The sequence below is a fragment of the Diadema antillarum genome, unplaced genomic scaffold (genome assembly GCF_040938485.1).
Source record: "Diadema antillarum isolate AM-2024a unplaced genomic scaffold, OU_Dant_1.0 seq00000013_RagTag, whole genome shotgun sequence".
Taxonomy (NCBI): Eukaryota; Metazoa; Echinodermata; class Echinoidea; order Diadematoida; family Diadematidae; genus Diadema; species Diadema antillarum.
This window is the reverse complement of record NW_027271133.1, coordinates 97,689-117,757: the sequence shown is the minus strand read 5'-3', so window position 1 is coordinate 117,757 and position 20,069 is coordinate 97,689. Positions and strand designations below refer to the sequence as shown.

General features: G+C 38.4%; 1 protein-coding gene across 3 annotated transcripts in view; it reads right to left on the bottom strand.

Moving 5' to 3' along the window:
• Nucleotides 1–20,069, bottom strand: part of LOC139725047 (uncharacterized) — a 508,769-nt gene that overhangs the window by 424,646 nt on the left and 64,054 nt on the right. For all 3 annotated transcript variants that reach the window (XM_071636133.1, XM_071636134.1, XM_071636135.1), the window contains exon 5: nucleotides 17,180–17,302. In XM_071636133.1, coding sequence (XP_071492234.1) covers nucleotides 17,180–17,302 — 123 coding nt within the window. The remainder of the gene's footprint in view (nucleotides 1–17,179; nucleotides 17,303–20,069) is intronic.

Sequence of the window (20,069 nt, the reverse complement as noted above, 5' to 3'; positions counted from 1 at the left end):
GAAAAGTGGCCAGTAAACTTCTACTGACACCACAATTTGGAACCACATACTACCTGGGGATGTTCATAGAGGTCCCATCTACCACCTTGTCTGGTCAAACCTTTTCTGCGGGGTGGGTTGAACGAACTCCTTAATTAAGCCTCTTACAGGAATAGTGCCTTGACTATGAGATATGGAGGAAGAAGTAAAGATCAGCACTTTTGACCTTTGACCTTTTTGGTAGAAAAAAAAAAACTTTCCGGAGAATATCTATTGGGTTACACTAGGTGTTTCAAAAACATTTCCCACTTTTGATCATTAATAGTCCAAAACTATTCATCCGATAAAAGTGTCATTGATATGAATAATAGCTGAATAGTGTACAATTTTGTTGGAGGTAATTTGGATGTGAAAGCATAAATCAGTTTCATTAAATCTAAAATTGATTTTGAAGTAAGGTTTCAGATTTTGGTCAAATTTTAATCCTCTGTACAAAAATGAATTTGCACAGGAACCAATGATGTGTATGTGAGTGTGTGCTGACAATGGCCCTGAACAATGGACATGCCTGAACCACCTATTGACTAGGCGTCAGTCTCGCGCTCCCAGGCACATGAATGCTTAATCAATAATTCATGTGGATTGCCCTGGGCACTGCTAGTCTGAATTCATGCATGGTTAAGGGTGAAATGCATGCACGTGGAAAAAGTAAGCACATGCTTCCATGTGCTTGCAAACACCACATTTCATTCCAGCTGGCAATCATTTTCAAATTTTGCTTCACATTATCACGAAATCTGGGATGTAAATAAGCATAAATGATCTAAAGTTCTTCATTTTAATACAACTGTCTACTAATAGTCTGACAAATTTGTCGCTTTTTCGATAAAAGAGATCATTTTTGGTGAAGAGTTCAGCAGCATTTTTCATCGGGGCGATTTGCTACACTGTAGATTTATTTAAGGCTCCATATACACAAGTGTATACTCTGATTGATTTTCTTTGCTTCCTGTCACCATGTTTACGACAGAACAGAAGGTATTCATTGTAATTTCGTTTTTCAGAAGATCCTACTGGGGGCTGCATGTTCCGAATAGATGGGAGGGCAGCCTCTTGGAAGGCAGTAGGTGTTCTTGAAGTAACTGTAGAGTATGGTAGGCGGTTCCACAGTTTTGTTGTTCTTGGGAAGAATGAATATTTGTATGGATCAATTGTGGCTTCCGGGACTGAGTATTTGAGGAGGTTGTCATTTCTGCCAATGTAAGTTGCTGGGATTATGATGGCTGGGAAGGAGATGTTCACCAGGTTATGTTGTATTTTGTAGAACATTGTTGCTTGCGCAAGAAGATGGCGGGTGTGTAACAGGTCCCAGTTCAACTTAGATAGTAATGGTGTGACAGGAGATGTACGTCTATAGTCTTGGTAGACAAAACGGGCAGCAGCTCGTTGTACCTGTTCCAATCGGTTGATGGTAGTAACGTCATAGGGATTCCAGGCTTCAACTCCATACTCAAGTTGTGCCAGAGGCTGAATAAAGACTAGTTGTGATAGTGGAATTTTTCATGAATAAATAATGAAGCATTCAAATCCTGGCCTTTGTTCAGGACCATTGTCAGGTTGTTAACCACACACTCCCATACACACCCATTGACCCCTGTGCAAAGTGAAAGTTTTGTACAGAGAGTTGAAAATAGGGCAAAATCTGGAACCTAACTGTGAAATTAATCATAGATTTCATGAAACTGATTTATGTTTTCATATCTAAACCACCTCTTGCAAAATTGTACACTATTCAGCTATCACTCATATCAATGACAGTGTTATCTGACATAGTTTATGAATTATTAAGTATCAAAAGTGGGAAATGTTTTTTGAAACACCTAGTACATGCATAAACCAAGTTTTAAAAAAAATAATTCTGCAGGCATTGCATAAATATTAAGGAAATAGTAAAATTCTGAAGTGTTGCCCTTGACCTTTGACCCTGAACTTTGACCCATGAACCCCAAATTCCCTAGATAATCACTGCCAGTCAGTACATGCAAATATACTATGTTCTATGAAGACACCTTAAACCATTTCCAAGATATGGAGAAAAAAGTGAAATTTTAACATTTTTACTTGACCTTTTGACCTTTGATCTCATGACCCCAAACTTTTACCAAAGAGTCTTAATTGGGTAGTACATGTATACACTAAGTTCCAAGAAAATATCTTCAGGCATTGCATAGATATGGGGGAAATAGTGAAATTTTGAGCATTTGACCTTGACCTTTTGACCTTGAGCATGTGCACCCAGAAGTTGATAAGCACAACTTCACCCCCTAATACACATACATGCCAAGTTCTATTAGGATACCTCAAAAGGTGTTTTGGTTACGCTGTCCACAAAATTCATTACGGACGGACAGACAGGACGGACAACCCGAAAACAATGCCTCCGGCACCACTTCGTGGCGGCATAAATCAATCCTTGAAAATCATTTGATAATCACCAATCATATGAACCCATCACAGACAGCATCCACTATTGCTGAATATAATTCAAACATTGACATCGTCCGCTTATCAAAGTTGTATTCCACTTTATATCGTCAGCTAATTATTACTTTGGTGAGCCACAATACTTCAAATCATCCTTCTACATTGGCTGCAAATTGTTCATTTAATCAACCTTTGAAATCGTATATATTCTGATCAATATACCCACCAACATGATTCCATGAATTAATAGTCATTTTTAGCAACCTTCGACATTGGTCATTACTATCTGACTACAGGCAGGGCTCCACACTAACTTTTATTTTTGGTGGCCCAATCGGGCCCCAAAAATCATTGATTTTTATTTTCTGGTGGCTCGAAAGTAAAATGTGGTGGTCTGAAAAAAAAAATCCAGAAAAACTAAATCGGTCCTACTAAACATATAGAAGAATGAATATTAAGTATCACTGAAGTGATACAGGTACCCACGTCTAAAATAAATGAATAGAAAATTCAATCATCTTACCGTTATTCTGAGTTCTAAGATTTAGCAAATGGGCTTGTACATTATAATAAAAGTTGATGCCTATAAAGTGGTCAAAACTTACATTTGAAATGGTAAAGTGGGAGTATTTGCAGACATTTGTAAACATCCCACATTTCGTTTTGGCATAATAGAGTTACCGTTATTCATTTCTGATTGTAAAAGCAATCATCCAACATTTACTAGTATTTTAACACCTTACGGCAGCCGAATGTTGTACCGTTAATCATTTTCAAATGTAAAAGCAAACAATTAACTGACATTCATTTTAGCATCTTACGGAGCTGAATGTTATCCTTATTCATTTCCGAACGTGAAAGCAAACATCCGCTACTGTATTTATTTTAGCACCTAACTGAGCAAATTGATACCATTAATCATTGTCAAATGTAAAAGCAACAATCTGTTATTTATTTTTGCATCATACGGAGCAGAATATTACCGTTATTTATTTCCAAATTTAAGAGCAAACACCCGACATTTATTTTATTATCGTACAGAGCCGAATTTATTGCTGTCCACTTCCGAAAGCGAAATGAAACAATTATTTTAGCATTGTACGGAGCCGAATGTTACTGTTTTTCATTTCTAACGTCAAGGCAGATATCAGACATTTATTTTACCATCAAATGCAGCTGAATGTTACTGTTATTCATTTCGAAATGTAATAGCAAATATCCGACATTTATTTGAGCATCGTATGGAGAATATTACTGCAATTCACTTCCGAACGTAAAATCAATCATCTGACATTTTATTTTAGCACCTTCCGGAGCCGAATGTTATTGCTATTTTAGGGACAGTGATTTTCTGTGATCGCGGAAAACGGACGGAAAACGCGGAAACGGCCATTTGAAACGGAAAAAATAATCCACACGGAAAATCACTTTTCAACAAAATAAAACACATAAAAGTAAAAATAAATCCAACAGAAGCTGTAAATTAATCATTATTACATGTCCACGATATTCACAGACTACGGAGACTGAGTTTCAATAACTGTCGAACACTTACTCAATCCAACATCAACAATCATAACCATAGAAGAAAGTCCATTTATATTCCAAAACACAATGTGTGTCTCGCCGAATAATGTGTGATGATAAAGCCAGTATTTTGGCAGTAAAAGTAGCGGCAACAGAAGAATTAAACTGTCTGCTGTTTTCAGCTCGCGGTAAGCTGCCAGCAGTTGAGTTGAGTGGGGACTTGCTATGCCTGCCTGCTCCACATGTGTCGTGTGTGGAGCACAGCGCACAATGCATGATTCAGTAGATAAAGAGTGAACACCAACTACAATACCAAGTTCACGCAGAAAAAAAGAAAAACCCCACGATGCCAAGGTGCCAGACTGGGGAATGGGGAGGGGTGGAGAGAGAGAGAGCGAGCGAGACCAATCAACAGAAGAAACCGCGCGTACTGGCGCATTCTTCGAGGTCATGAACTGTCTGGGGTGTTGGAGATGAACAGGGAAAGAATGTTTAATTAAAGATAGCTCAAGTCGAAGCCCCAGGGCGAAGACCCAGGATTACAAATGTAATGATTTTATATTTCTTTCATTTAAGCTCCTTAAAATCACTCTCCTGCGATATCTGATGACCTTAATTTAGGTGTTAGAATGTCAAATTTTTCATGAGATTGTAACTATGTGTAATACAATACTATAATACCTATTGATTTATCAATCTGTAAAACACAAATGTGACTGCCAGTGACAATAAAAAAGACTTGTACATGTATTTGTTTTCTGCCGAGATTTTTTTTGTCTTCATCCTAACACTTCCAAGTTCATATGAAATTTCTGATGTTTTTACTGCAGCATCAACAGTCTAAAATAAATTACTGAAATATTTTCTAAATGCATTTGAAATATTTGTCAAATTTAGAGGATGCAAATCTATGTGGATGATCATCCACATTGATTTGTACCCTCTAAATTTGACATTTCAAGTGAATACAGTAGGCAACGTTTCAGTAAATTCAGAAGCTTTGTGAATCATGAAATTTTTGGCAACCATCTATTTGAACTTCAGACATGAAAAGTTCCTAAGAATCAGCAAAAACAACTCAACAGATCAGAGATAATGTTCCTTCGAATTGAGAAGTAGCACGCAGATTTGCTGGGCGTGAGACCAGTAAGAAGCTTCAGCTTTGTTTTGAGATTGTCACAATCGTGTTGTCACTGAGTATCGGGAAGTTCTCACAAACTCAAGGATCACCCCTCCCTGCCAACTCCAACTGTTGCTCCCCAACGTGCATGGTTGAATGCATGGCGTCTTGATGTCACCGTCTATATAGTACCCGAGGCTGCTTTGTATTTGTCTTGGAATATTGATTCATTTCTTGCCATGACATGAGTGCAGTAATCTTTTTGCATGGCTATGTAAAAATTTGTGACACTCAACTTGTCTTTTTGATGTTTTTCTTTCAGTCCAAAAGGAAGACAAAATAGCATCATGACGTTTGCAATTGTTCAAAAGGTCTGCTATTGATAACTCACAGACTAATCACCAAGGGGCTGTTTCCAAGCCCTCCCTCCAGTTAAGCAATTTACACGCGCGCGCGAATTCCTCTGCCATGTGGTTTGCCAGCCAGCTGTCGGAATGTGCTTTGAAGATACATGGCAGCCTGGCCTGGCTGGCATGAATGGGTGTCGAGTTTCAATCAATATCTACTGTTGTTTTATTCTTGTATTTGAACATGTCGTTTCACCTGACAGAAACACGGAAATCGGGAAGGTGTAGGGGAGAGGTTTTTGTTGTGTTGCAATGTGTGTGTGTGTGTGTGTTTCCTCGTGTGTTTTTTTTTTCTTTTTTTTTTGGGGGGGGGGGGGACCGAGGCCAGGGTGGGGAAAGATCAGAGTGAAATGAGTGCTAGTTTCTTGTCTGGATTATTGACTGAAGAATGATAAATCGATTGTTCCTTTAGTGCTGAAATTTTTTATCTGTTTAGACCTTCTGAAGGAATAAAAAGACTTGACTAGACAGTAGTACGTCACTTGACTAGCAAGTCAAGAAAGAAGACATAATGATAGTTGTTGATACTGCAGGCCAGGCTTTGATAGTGATACACAAATATGTAATGTCCCACAGCATGAATAACTGCATTACAATGTATTGACTGAAGAAAGATTTAGATAGATTGATTGTTCTTTTAGTGCTGAAGTTTTTATCAACACTGCTTATTAAACTGATTATCATGTATTCTGTTTGCAGCTTCTAAAGGAATAAAAACACTTGACTAGTTAAAGTCACTAGTTGAGACTCAGAGACTTATTTCACTTTGTATATATTTTTTAATTTGTAGACAGCAGTGTAAACAGTCGTGTAAACAGCAGTGTAAACAGCCCTCCTTATCATCGCCATAATTAACCTTGCAGATTTACACATTACGCAATACTCTACAAACATTATCACTGTGGCAACCTAAACCGCCATTTGGCAACCTAAAAAACTCTATAAGTTGCCCGGCTGGCAACCAAGGAAAAAAGTTAAGTGAGAGCCCTGTGCAGCATGTTATGACTGTCAAAATAAATGAATTGTAATACTGATGTTTCATTTCATTTGTCTTCATGGGTGTGTGGTACAGAGGTTGGAAATCATCAGGTATACACTATGCATAACATGTATGAATGTATACGTGATTATACAGGTACACAAACTTCCAATAGCAATCATTTAATTTTTGTTCATTTTTGCATGCAAATACATGTACACGGAATTTGCATTTTTTGTATGTACAATTCATATGGGAAAACGGAATTTCCGTTTTTTCACCATCTTGAAACGGAATTCATGATTTCCTGAAACGGAAAAGGCAATTTTTTGAAACGGAAAATCACTGCCCCTACTATTTACTTTCGAAAGTAAAAGCAAACATCCGACATTTATTCAATCATCGTACAGAGTTGAATATTATTATTCATTTCCGAACGTCGAAGCAAATATCCGACATTTATCTTAGCATCTTCCGGTGCTGAATCTTGTTGCTATTTACATTCGAACATAAATGCAAACGTCAGACATTTATTTTATCATCACATGGAGATGAATATTATTGTTATTCGTTTCCAAATGTCAAAGGGATCATTTGACATTTACTTTAGCATCTTCCGGGGCTGAATCTTATTGCTATTTACTTTCGAATGTAAAAGCAAACATCCAGCATTTATTTTATCATCGTACGGAGTTGAATATTATTAGTATTCATTTCCAAACGTCAAAGCAAACATTCAACATTTATTTCAGCATCTTCCGGAGCCGAATGTTATCCTTATTCAATTCCGAACGCAAAATGAAATATCTGACATTAATTTAAGAACCCTACAGAGCTGAATCTTACCGTTATTCATTTCCAAAAGTACATATAAGCAAACATCTGACATTTATTTTAGCATCTTACGGAGCTGATTGTTACCGCTGTCCATTTCCAAAAGTAAAAGGCAAACATCCGACTTTTTTGGTGGCCCAATCGGGCCACCAAAATCTTCACTTCTGAAATTTTGGTGGCCCGACGTGCGTTTTTGGTGGCCCCGGGCCACCGTTAGTGTCAAGCCCTGCTATAGGTCTTATTGAACTTAATCAAAGCTTGGACATTGTCGCTCATTGGATCAACCAACGACATCACCAGCCAATGAGTATGGTCTAATTTCGATGTCGTCCGTTAATCACTTATGTAACAAACATGTGTGTGTCACATGTGTGTCACATACATTACACACTGCTATAGCTTCTGACCATTCCAGCATTGAGAATTGAGGGTTTCTGGGATGAACACTGTACTAGGAATGGGACAAAAAGTTGCACTTAAGGTTATATGAAGCATATTGTGTACATTTCCTCATGCAAGTTAGCAAATGACCTTTTTGAATTGTTATGTAATTCTCAGGAATTTCTTCAGGTACAATGTGCTTCCCTATTAAACAGATGTTATGCATACTTTTTAAACAATAGGCCTTTTCAATGTGAAACTGTTGGTCGAAGCCATGTGCTTTTTAATTCCACTTTTGGGCTGATTAAATTAATGCGCTTATGGCCATTTTGCATCATGCCGCGTCTGCAAATTTTTGAAAGAGGGACAGCTACAGCTTTCCTTGAAGCAGGGGTTCCGGTTAAGGAGGTGGCCAGGAGACTAGGGGTTTTGGCCAATGCCATAAGGAACCTTAGAGCAAAGTTTCAGGAAACTGGAGAGGTCAAAGATCTGCCAAGAAGTGGCCGACCAAGGGTGACATCTGTCAGGCAAGATGTGTCCATAATCAATAAGGCTTAAGTGCAACTCTTTTTTCCATGCATTTTGACATAAAATGCATTTTTTTTTTCACACCAATAATGATATCTGGTAGCAATGATATGCCATTCATGTTATGAGTAATAAAATTCCCTATCCATTCCCATTTGAATTATGAAAATTGGTAAAATACTTTTTGAGATTTCATATTATCCTAATATGCTAGGGGCGAACTTACTTTTTTGGTTGAGTGTATCTATAGATATATATATATATCTATATATATATATATACATATGGGCAATTCCTCGTTACTCATGTTACACTTTTAGGCGTCTCTGCATATTGTGCTTGTCATATTTTTTTGTACTGGAAGGTTTGAGAGACGCTCTGTTCTACAATAGATGCACAAGTCCTTAGTCTACCATGCAATATTAATAGAATTTTACTAACCACATCCATACAGGAAATAAAGACAAAATACTTTTGTTACTCACGTTACATTTTTCGGGATGACCTAAAAAGCAAACATGCCCTTATTCAAAAAGTGTCCTCATACTGGATAGTATTTCAAACAACTGTTGTATGGTACTGATAAGCTGTTATTTTCGTGTACAGATATTTTCGCGAATTAGAAGGTCACAGACATTTTCGCGAGATGTTGTTTTCGCGAATTGATACCAACACTAACTTGCATGCATTGTTAATCTAGTGTATGGCGACATTTTCGCGTGTTGTTACATTCGCGATCCAACTGTGATTCGCGATATTCGCGAAAATAACCACTTATACAGTATATAACTCCTGTTGTGGTACTCAAATATAGGGGGTCAAAATTTTGAGAGCATTGGAAATATTTGACAGCAATAGCAAAATCGTCGTTACTCATGTTACACATTACTCACATTACATATCAGCTCATAATCACTACCACATAACTGACCATGAGAATTAGCTGGAAACTAAGTTTATGCTTTTGATGTATTTAACCTCTACAGATGTTTTGTCCCTAAAATAAAACAATATTGGCACTCTTTCATACTTTTCCCACTGTCATACGGTCATATATGGCACATATTTTACTTTTCAGAATCGAAGTAACCACTACAAACCGAATGCAAGAAAATATAAAGTAGTAGACACTAGTTCATGCAGTGTAATAACATATTCTCCTTCTATTCCCTTTCACAGGAACTTAAATGTAAGCAGTTTTTAATCATGAGTGAAACACTTGATTTCCTAGACTGGAAACTACTTTGGAAATAACATAACTGTCTACAAATTACATCCAGCCACTGTTACCAGTGTGGACTTTCCACTCTATGTCAGGGCTGCCAACTCTTGCACAATTAGTATGAGACTCATGCAATTCACCAAATTTTAATTAACTCTGATAAAAGAATTCTCACACTTAACCCCCAAAACAGTATGTTAAAAAAGAAGAAGAAGTAATGTCCCTAAATTCCTGATTATTCGAACGTGCAATATGCCCAAGCCCAAACATTCGAGATTTTCCCACAAGCACACTTTCTCTATGGCATCTGTTGAAATCTTTACTGAAGTATGCACCTAATGCACCAATTAAAATGCAAAATTGATGAACTTCCCTCCAGTGGAAAGGGGGGGAGGGAAACACCGTCCTTCCATACCATCCCCAACCCCCCTCCCCACCACCGTCACTTTGATTGGTCGCTTGCTCCCTCACACTTCACTCTAAACTCTCACTCTAGTTTGGCAGCCCTGCTATATACAGATGTACATTGTATACAAAGTTGTACAGTGATCCACCTCATAATCTAATTTAACTTATTCTTGTATCTGATTGGTGAATTCTAACTTTGAGTAAGTTATTGTAGTTAAGCAATTGTCATTATTTTGGGTTGATAATCCCATAGAATAATGTATGAAGAACTGTAACACTGACAATTCTTGTAAATGTCCTAAACACACATGTATATGTACTATTTACCAGCTGACAGGAAATGATTATTGTTAACCTCCCCCCCCCAAAAAAAAAATAGCATTGTAAAAAAAGACAATGCCAACTCTTGCTCAAAGTTACATCACATATAATACAGATTTTTGTTTATCTATTATGCTTACAATTCATTTGAAAGTTGTATCAAGATGCAACATTACATTTCCATCTGTCTTATGATTGCTCCACTAACCAATTACCAATATTGTACAAGTTACAACCTTACGCATTAAAAAAAAAGATCAAGCTGCCTACAAAAAGGATTTAAAGTTATCCATAGCTGATATCTGAAAAGATATGTAATGTAACGCTTTGAACTTAGAAAAAAAAATTATAATGTCCATGATTATTGGCCACATCTGGTTTGTCTAGTTTGCCAATCAAGCTTTTCTTTGGATAGCAATTGTTTAGCCTACTGTAAACGTCAACATTTTCGCGCGATTAATTTTTCGCGCTGAGCGGCTCGAAAACGTATTCGCGGGTTCTTAAATTCGCGCTCCGCAGCAGGTTACTTTACTGTAGTACACATTCACTGCTTTCATCCAAAGCCTCTGCTACATAGCTTGCTATGCCAGCGTACGACAAGCGACGTAGCGAGCGGCTCGACTGCGAGTACAAGCACTCAAATACGTAGTACAGCTGTGAATGTAGTACGGTAGTCACGGGGGAATGTAGCATCGGTGCGTGTGGTGCACACATGCATGCTACAGTACACAGCAATCTATCGTCTCTTCGCACAGTACTAGTAGCGTAAACATGCCTGTACATTGTACTACGTAGCAGTATCATCGATGAAGCGCACACAATTCATCCCGTTCAAAATGTGCATAGAAAATTGTGAAGATATATTCGCGCGTTTTTGAATTCGCGCTAGCCGAACGTAGCGCGAAATCCGCGAAAATTAATGTACCGCGAAAATTTCCGCGTTTACAGTATTAGTTAACAACCAATTCAAGCAAGGTCATGTAAGGTTATTAAAAGACCATACTGTCTTTATGCTCCCTCACTTTACTCAAGTCACACAAAAAGATAGTTGCTGTCATTGGTGTAGAAATATTTTTGTATTTCGTGATTTTTTCATTGTTACTCACGTTACACCCTTGTTACTCACGTTACATTGTTACTCATGTTACAATTTTTGAACCTCTGTCATTATAATACAATTGCATGTTTACAACTCTTTCACCATTTTTCATATTTGGTAGAGGCAGTATGTAGAAAATTTCCATTGGCACATTCTAAATCCAAGGGAATATTAAGATGTGAAACTATTTCAGTATTTTCGTTACTCACGTTACATTAGTTTAACCCTTTGAGGACGAGTCCCGAGTATACTCGGGCAGGATTCAACTCAAACATTCAAGTACATTTTCAATGTAATTCTAAATGAAAATGTAAGTTAACTTTAAAGTGTAATATCTGCCATTCTGGAGGTATATTAGTGTAAAAAATGGTTGTTCCACATGCCCAGAAGTATACTTAAAATAAAATAGGTGGCAAGTTTCAACATAACAATTTACTTTTTCACCCCATGACACCCATCACATGGAATTGCTCAAATATAAATCTAGAAAGATACATAATTATTTAGAAAGTTAATACCAAAACACAGATTATAGGCAAACCTGGTTGTGTATACTATTATATTTCATTTGCAGTTCACATTACTGTCCATCAAACAAAATTTAGAAGACCAGCTTATTTCTTTTTTTTCTTCTCATTGTATTATCAGCTCCCATGTTTCCTCTGAAGAGCTCATACATGTTGTATCAAATGACTTGAACAGATGTTTTATTCTTTCTTTCAATACAAAATAATAAACATAACTATACTAATTTTGGTTGGTGATGGCTTATTATATGTATGCCTTACAATCTTATTAAAATCTTATTTCAATTGATACAAAGTGAACAATATATCTTCCTGACATTACGTTAGAGTTGAAAATGAATTGTAAGATTGTACAGAAAAATGACAGCATCAAACCCCAATAATAAAATCACTAATGGACTCCCGCATCTCTTTTATGCATCCCACAGAAACCTGTGGGCAATCATGACAGATAGTTCAGAAAGCATACTTCTTTTTCCATAAAGCTTCAGTGTGGATGGCAGGTATCGCAAAAGTGTAGATTATGCAGTTTTAGTCATCACTAGTTGTCAAAGATTGCTAGAAAGATGCAATGATTTATTTGAATATTGAACATCCCAGGCTCTTGTCAACATTGTAGGAATTGTTGAAACAAAACCAGGAAACAAACTCAAGTGGAATGTTGGTCTGTGAAACTCGACTTTGATAAAACAGTATCATCAATTCTAGTGACATTATAACAGACATCGCCATTGATGATTTATCTAGTGTTGAAATAAAGCCGGGTGTTTCTGTAAACGGGCACGCAAGCTTCGTACCTGAATACAAGTAGGGACAAGCCAGGTGTCACAGCTTTACGTATATTGTATCTTTAATATACAGAATGAATGAACTTCCTATTGTTTCCAAAATCCCTTGACCAGTTCTAGAAAGGAATTTTGGGAACAATAGAAAGTCATGAGTGGGTTCCTGTGCTGCTGTTATTGCCACAATTCAAGATTTACTCGCTATGCTTTTAGGCGTGTAAATGTAAGCATGCAAGGCTGTATACAATCCCTCGATTGATCGCCTTACATCAAACAACTTCGAAGGCTTGTGGCCAACAGATTATAGTTTCCATAAAAGATTGCCTCCGTGCATTAGTAAATTTTGGACAATGTGTAGTTGAAATTTGCGACACCATCGCCACAGTGTGTTGGTCAGAAGTAATAGGTGCTATTTTTCATTTGAGTTGACAAGGGAACGTAAATTGATGATCGTACAGTGCATGTAGTTCAAACCGCGCATGTGAACACAGATTGAGGGGTAAGCGACATTATATTATTCATAGGCCGTCGTTATTCACCATGAATCAGAAAGCAGATTCCTACACCGCATACACGGCAATTTTATGATTAAGTAGAGCAGGACCGTAAGTCAAACCCCCTTAGCAACCCTTGGTTCAGGCTCAATTTTGGAAAACCTGTCCATATGTGGGGGTGTTCACTTGCCAAAGAAAACTGTCCTAAACGGGTTGATAATTATTAGATCAGACGCTATATACCTATTGACCTAATCAACACTTTCGACATCAGTCGCTACTTACTAATTTCATCAACCTTCGACATCGGACACTATACCTATTGATCTAATCAACTTTTACTTTTACAGCAGAAAAATTGATTTTGTGTCAGTTTTTGCACATTATGAATGGAACCTGCATACACTGGCGTAGCCAGGGGGGGGCGATGGGGGCGGTCGCCCCCCCCCCCCCCCAAGATTTGGACCGGAGATTTGGGAGGCGGAAAAAAAATGTGTGTATACTATATGCATGCACATGAAGCGGGTCTCCTTTGCAACCTTTCATCAAATAAGATATTTTTGTGAATATTTCACTCAAAGTGTGCACCAGATCGTTGAATTTCAATTCAAAATACGCAAAATCTCTCGTGCTTGGGAGGGGGTATCCCCCTCCCAAACCCTCCCCCTCTGTGCCTCTTTCCCTAGCTTAGTACATTTTTTAGATTTACAAAAAAAAAAAAAAATGAATAATTCTGAGTGCACAAGACTTATCACTTATATTCCGAAAACTGAAGGTTCCCTCATGTATAAGGGGAATTTCCCCTTTTAATCAACCCTTTCCTCCCTCAGTCCCCCCCCCCCCATCAGTAGTTTTTTTTTTTTTTTTTTTTTTTTTTTGTGATTTCCCAAATGTTGATTCCATCAAATATGCGTATACGAGATATCTCAATTTCAACCTTAAAAAGGCAAAAGCTCCATCGGAAGGGAAGGGTGGAGATAACACTCGCCCACGCCTTCTTCCTGCTTGCCCGCCCCTACCCCCCCCCCCCCCTCCGCCATGCATAGAAGTGGACTGTGGCTATACCCAGATCGCTTTATTTCAATTCTAAAAATGGGGGAATCCCCCTTCCCCTAAGCTCTACCTCACTAGACTTTATACATACACACAGATAGTGCACATTCGGAATAAGAGCTAAATTCCGTGATTTTAACACTTCGATGAAAAAGTATTGCACCAAAAATTTGCACCAGATCGCTGAATTTCAGGTCTGAAAACGCAAAATCACCTTCGTGTGGGAGGGGATATGCCCCTATCTGCACCCTCGTGTGCATGCTTTTTCTGTTTGATTGCTGAACAGACAGCGTTCATGATATTCAGTGTAAGAATAAATACAAGAAGATTATTTAAATGATACCATTAATATAGGCAAATTTGTCAAATAATAATCTACACTAAAATATACTGCAACCTTAAACAAGTGAGACTGTTTCAACTCGTTAAAACACGCAAAAACATGCATCAAATTTTACCATTTGCAACATCAAAATGCAAAAAGTTCTCACCGTGGGAGGGGGGACACCTCCCTCCCACACCCTCCCCTCCCCCTTCGCTCGCTCCGCTCGCTCGGGTTCAGTCGCGTTCATGATATTCAGTGAAAAGAATTAATACAAGAAGATTATTTAAATGATACCATTTTACAGGCAAATTGTTCAATGATAATCTACATCAAAATATACTGCAACCTTAAACAAGTGGGACTGTTTCAACTCGTTAAAACACGCAAAAACATGTATCAAATTTCACCATTTGCAACATCAAAATGCAAAAAGTTCTCACCGTGGGAAGGGGGACACCTCCCTCCCACACCCTCCCCTCCCCCTTCGCTCGCTCCGCTCGCTCGGGTTCAGTCGCGTTCATGATATTCAGTGAAAAGAATTAATACAAGAAGTGTAATTAAATCATACCATTTTATAGGCAGATTGTTCAATAATAATCTACACTAAAATATACTGCTACCTTGAACAAGTGGGACTATTTCACGTCGATAAAACGCGCAAAAACATGCATCAAATTGCACCATTTGCAACATCAAAATGCAAAAAGTTCTTACCATGGGAGGGGGGACACCCCCCTCCCACACCCTCCCCTCCCCCCTCGCTCGCTCCGCTCGCTCGGGTTCAGTCGCATTCATGATATTCAGTGAAAAGAATCAATACAAGAAGTGTATTTAAATTATACCATTTTATAGGCAAATTGTTCAATAATAATCTACATCAAAATAAACTGCTACCTTAAACAAGTGGGACTGTTTCACGTCGATGAAACGCGCAAAAACATGCATCAAATTGCACCATTTACAACATCAAAATGCAAAAAGCTCTCACCGTGGGAGGGGGGGGGACACCCCCCTCCCACACCCTCCCCTCCCCCTTCGCTCGCTCCGCTCGCTCACGTTCAGTCGCGTTCATGATATTCAGTGAAAAGAATTACTACAAGAAGTGTATTTAGATTATACCATTTTATAGGCAGCGGATTGTTCAATAATAATCTACACTAAAATTTACTGCTACCTTGAACAAGTGGGACTGTTTCACGTCGATAAAACGCACAAAAAATCCATCAAATTGCACCATTTGCAACATCAAAATGCAAAAAGTTCTTACCATGGGAGGGGGGACACCCCCCTCCCACACCCTCCCCTCCCCCCTCGCTCGCTCCGCTCGCTCGGGTTCAGTCGTGTTCATGATATTCAGTGAAAAGAATCAATACAAGAAGTGTATTTAAATTATACCATTTTATAGGCAAATTGTTCAATAATAATCTACATCAAAATAAACTGCTACCTTAAACAAGTGGGACTGTTTCACGTCGATGAAACGCGCAAAAACATGCATCAAATTGCACCATTTACAACATCAAAATGCAAAAAGCTCTCACCGTGGGAGGGGGGGGACACCCCCCTCCCACACCCTCCCCTCCCCCTTCGCTCGCTCCGCTCGCTCACGTTCAGTCGCGTTCATGATATTCAGTGAAAAGAATTACTACAAGAAGTGTATTTAGATTATACCATTTTATAGGCAGCGGATTGTTCAATAATAATCTACACTAAAATTTACTGCTACCTTGAACAAGTGGGACTGTTTCACGTCGATAAAACGCACAAAAAATCCATCAAATTGCACCATTTGCAACATCAAAATGCAAAAAGTTCTTACCGTGGGAGGGGGGACACCCCCCCTCCCACACCCTCCCCTCCCCCCTCGCTCACTCCGCTCGCTCGGGTTTAGTCGCGTTCATGATATTTAGTGAAAAGAATCAATACAAGAAGTGTATTTAAATTATACCATTTTATAGGCAAATTGTTCAATAATCTACATCAAAATAAACTGCTACCTTAAACAAGTGGGACTGTTTCACGTCTATGAAACGCGCAAAAACATGCATCAAATTGCACCATTTACAACATCAAAATGCAAAAAGCTCTCACCGTGGGAGGGGGACACCCCCCTCCCACACCCTCCCCCCTCGCTCGCTCCGCTCGCTCGGTTGCTTCGCTCCCTCGCAGACTAACCGCCCCCCCCAAGATGAAATCCTGGCTACGCCGTTGCCTGCATAGCAGACAGAAAAAGTCTATACAGATTAGAAAGTACACAGCAATTGAACAATTCACTCTGGTACAGGACTAAAGGCCACCATACACTACACGATCAGACTCGTCTTAAAGTCTGAAGCCAAAAGCTGGGTCTTAAGACCAGTCGTATGACCGGACACCGCACACCATATGACCGAACCTTACAAGTAGGCTTACGACTGTAAAGCGCACGCAGTGCGCACTGCGTGCGCTTGCATTTTACTGCATTGTGAATGGCTGAAAGCCTACAACCGGTCGTAGAAATTCAAACATGTCAAATCTCTACGACTGGCGCTAAGACCCAGTGGTACGACTGGAAACTGGCAAGACTGTGACATCACACTTCCATTCTTAAGGTCTTAAGACCGGTGAATCGGGGCAAAATAGTGTGCGGCGGGCTTAAAGGTATCCTTGACCAGACTAATGCTGGTTTTCTATTTTTCTTTATACAGTCTCTGTAGACAGACTTACCAGAGCAATGGAGAGCTGTCTTGCCACTGAAGTCCTGAGCATTGATGGGAACGCCAGCCTTGATCAACCTGTGCATTGAGTTTAGGTGGCCACCTCTTGACGCAGAGTGGAGAGCTGTGCAACCTGTATTCAAATCATACATAGACTGTAAAGCTGGCTTACAACTTAATTATATTCTAGAGGAAGACTTCAGGACACCAAAGGGTTATGCCCTCACCCGAGTACTACAAGCTCATCATCCATTTATTCATGCAGACTACTATTTTAAGAAAGTCTGCTAGGTCACAGACAAAAAGCGGTAAATCTGCATTCATTCAGAAACCTCTATGCAATTTCTTGAAAGATATCATTCACTATCTTCATCATTTCTAAAAACTTCTAGGCGTTTCTACACTTTTTGGAGATGGTAATATTTCTGCATCCAAACTGTGATAGAAACCAAATTTGAAGGCTGAAATTAATTTCCTGATGCTTTTGCTAACTTGAATTGATGGTGACATTTTTATTGCATATTCAAAATCGTTTGAATGGTAAATAGCATTTATGTATCATTATTTCCAGTATCTTTGTGTTGGTATGTATCTCTGTCACTTTGGCTCGATATTCTGCCAAAGTCGAGTAGGTTTCATTTTAGACAATTATTTTCAATTATCTTCGATGTAAAGTTTACATTTAGAACGGAAGAAACTGATATTTGTACGTCAACAAACATTGCCAACTTTGTTTGAAATAAATGCTGCATTTAGAATTAGTGATGAATCACATTTGTGTAGATACTTCATCTAAACGTTCAGTGAATATAGATTTTAAAGCCTGTAAATCTCTCTTCACGTTATAAAACTACACGTACATGTTATCCAGGTGCTACATCAGCCAATATACTATATGTAATATAAAAGTCACATGTTCAATTTACTTTCAAATATTTGTACTCTTAGATAACCATCAACTTTGAACTGGACTACCCTGACAAGTCGGTTGAAGTCTAGATTTGACGCTAGTGTAACATTTGGGAGAAAAGTATCACCACAGAAAAACAGTACACCCAGGAGTTGATCTCACCATATGGTGAGAATGACAGTAGTACCTGTAAGTATTACTCATACCCTTTTCAGTAACTCATGCATTTCTGCACAGTCACTGCTGGATGAGAAGACTACTACAGCTTGTGATGTCACATGTATACAACGATATAAAGAAAATATAAAGAAAATTCAACATATTTTCACTTTACTCGCTTAATAAAAGGTCACTTGACTTCCCTCCTTCAGAAGGCAAGGGGAATAATATTACCCTCAACATACGTCAGTGAAAAGTCAGGAAATGTACACTTTTATCAAAAAGTTAAATTTTGTGAAATTCTCGTTATATTTTCCTTATATCATTGTATGCATGTGACATCATACACTGTAGTAGTCTTCTCATCCAGCAGTGACTGCCCAGATACTTTTGCATAAATGCATAACTTTCGAACAGATTGTCAGATTTTCCCCAAACGTTCACTGATGTGTTCTACTAATATTAATGCATTCACTCAATCCACATGTATGAAGGTGAACTTGTCGTTTAAATTTTGGTAGTGATCCATGAATTTTTGTGGATTTTATGAAGGATTTTGGATATTTTGGTAGGTATGGTCAATGAATATGGGAGTTCAAGCTGCACAATTTTTTAGGTTTTCATGTAAGCGTACTAGAGTGCGTGCTCTAGTTTCTACTACGGCAAGGCGGGCAACGCAACTGGACATTGATGATGCAACAAAAGGCTTCTACATTGGGAAATCAGGCGACTTACAGCATGCATAGTACGTGTGGGTGGAAATCGATCACTGATCTCTATGGAAGAACAAGTACATAGAAATGGGCTGCTTGGCGGAGGTCTGTGCTCTCAGAGTGCTTCTCTAGTTTAATATTGCATTGCTTTGAAGAGCATCATAAAGGATTTATATTCCCCTCGAGTTCTAACCCCCTCCCTCAGGCTGGAAGCAATTATAAAAGAGAGGTAACTCAGGAGTGCATGAGTAATATCACTGTGGGGATTGGAAATACCCAAAATCCAGAACAATTCTCTTTTGTTCAGCATTGGATAAGGTGGAAATATCAGCAGGAGATAATGTTCTTGGAGCAGTTTTCAAGAGTCAATTTGTCTTCAGAGTGGAATATTCTGCAGTTGTCCATAATGTCCAGGAGTGTATTGCATTGAACATCTACAACATCAGCCAGTGAGTCAGACTGAAACAAAGCATGCAAGCATTGTCACTGTCTCTGAGCAAAATGGCTTTCAGTTTTGCAATGGATATCATTTTCAGGTGTTCCTATTGGCTAGAAGGAATATGGTTTACCAATGAACACAAGCAGCATCTCCTTCTCATGATCGCTGGTTTAGAAAACATTTCAGCAACTGATAGAAATTTCATCATCACCATTCATCATTATAGAATCACTGTAGATCTTCCCTCTTTTTAACACAAGAGGTGTGATGGGAAGGCATTACTCTTAAAGTACACTGTGCCAACTACATGCTTGCTTGCCATCATGTCTTAAAGGCATAATTTACCATTTGCAGATGAAACAAAAACCAAACATTAGTGCTTTAAAATGTGAGTTAGGGATAGAAACAACCACTGTAAAAATTTGAATCCGTATAATCGATGTTAAGTATTGTTAATACGCAAAATGTGAATAATAGTATAAGAATGCTTCCAGACTAAACCGTATACAGTTATGGTTTATTGAGAAAAATCCTGATATCTCCTCATATTTTAGTCTTTATTGCAAATATTTTATATGGTAGGATGTTTTGTGATACAACAGACCTACAAATATGCATCAAATGTGATATCTTGAATATTTTTGAAATCACTGCTCCCAAAGGTAAACTGGACCTTTAA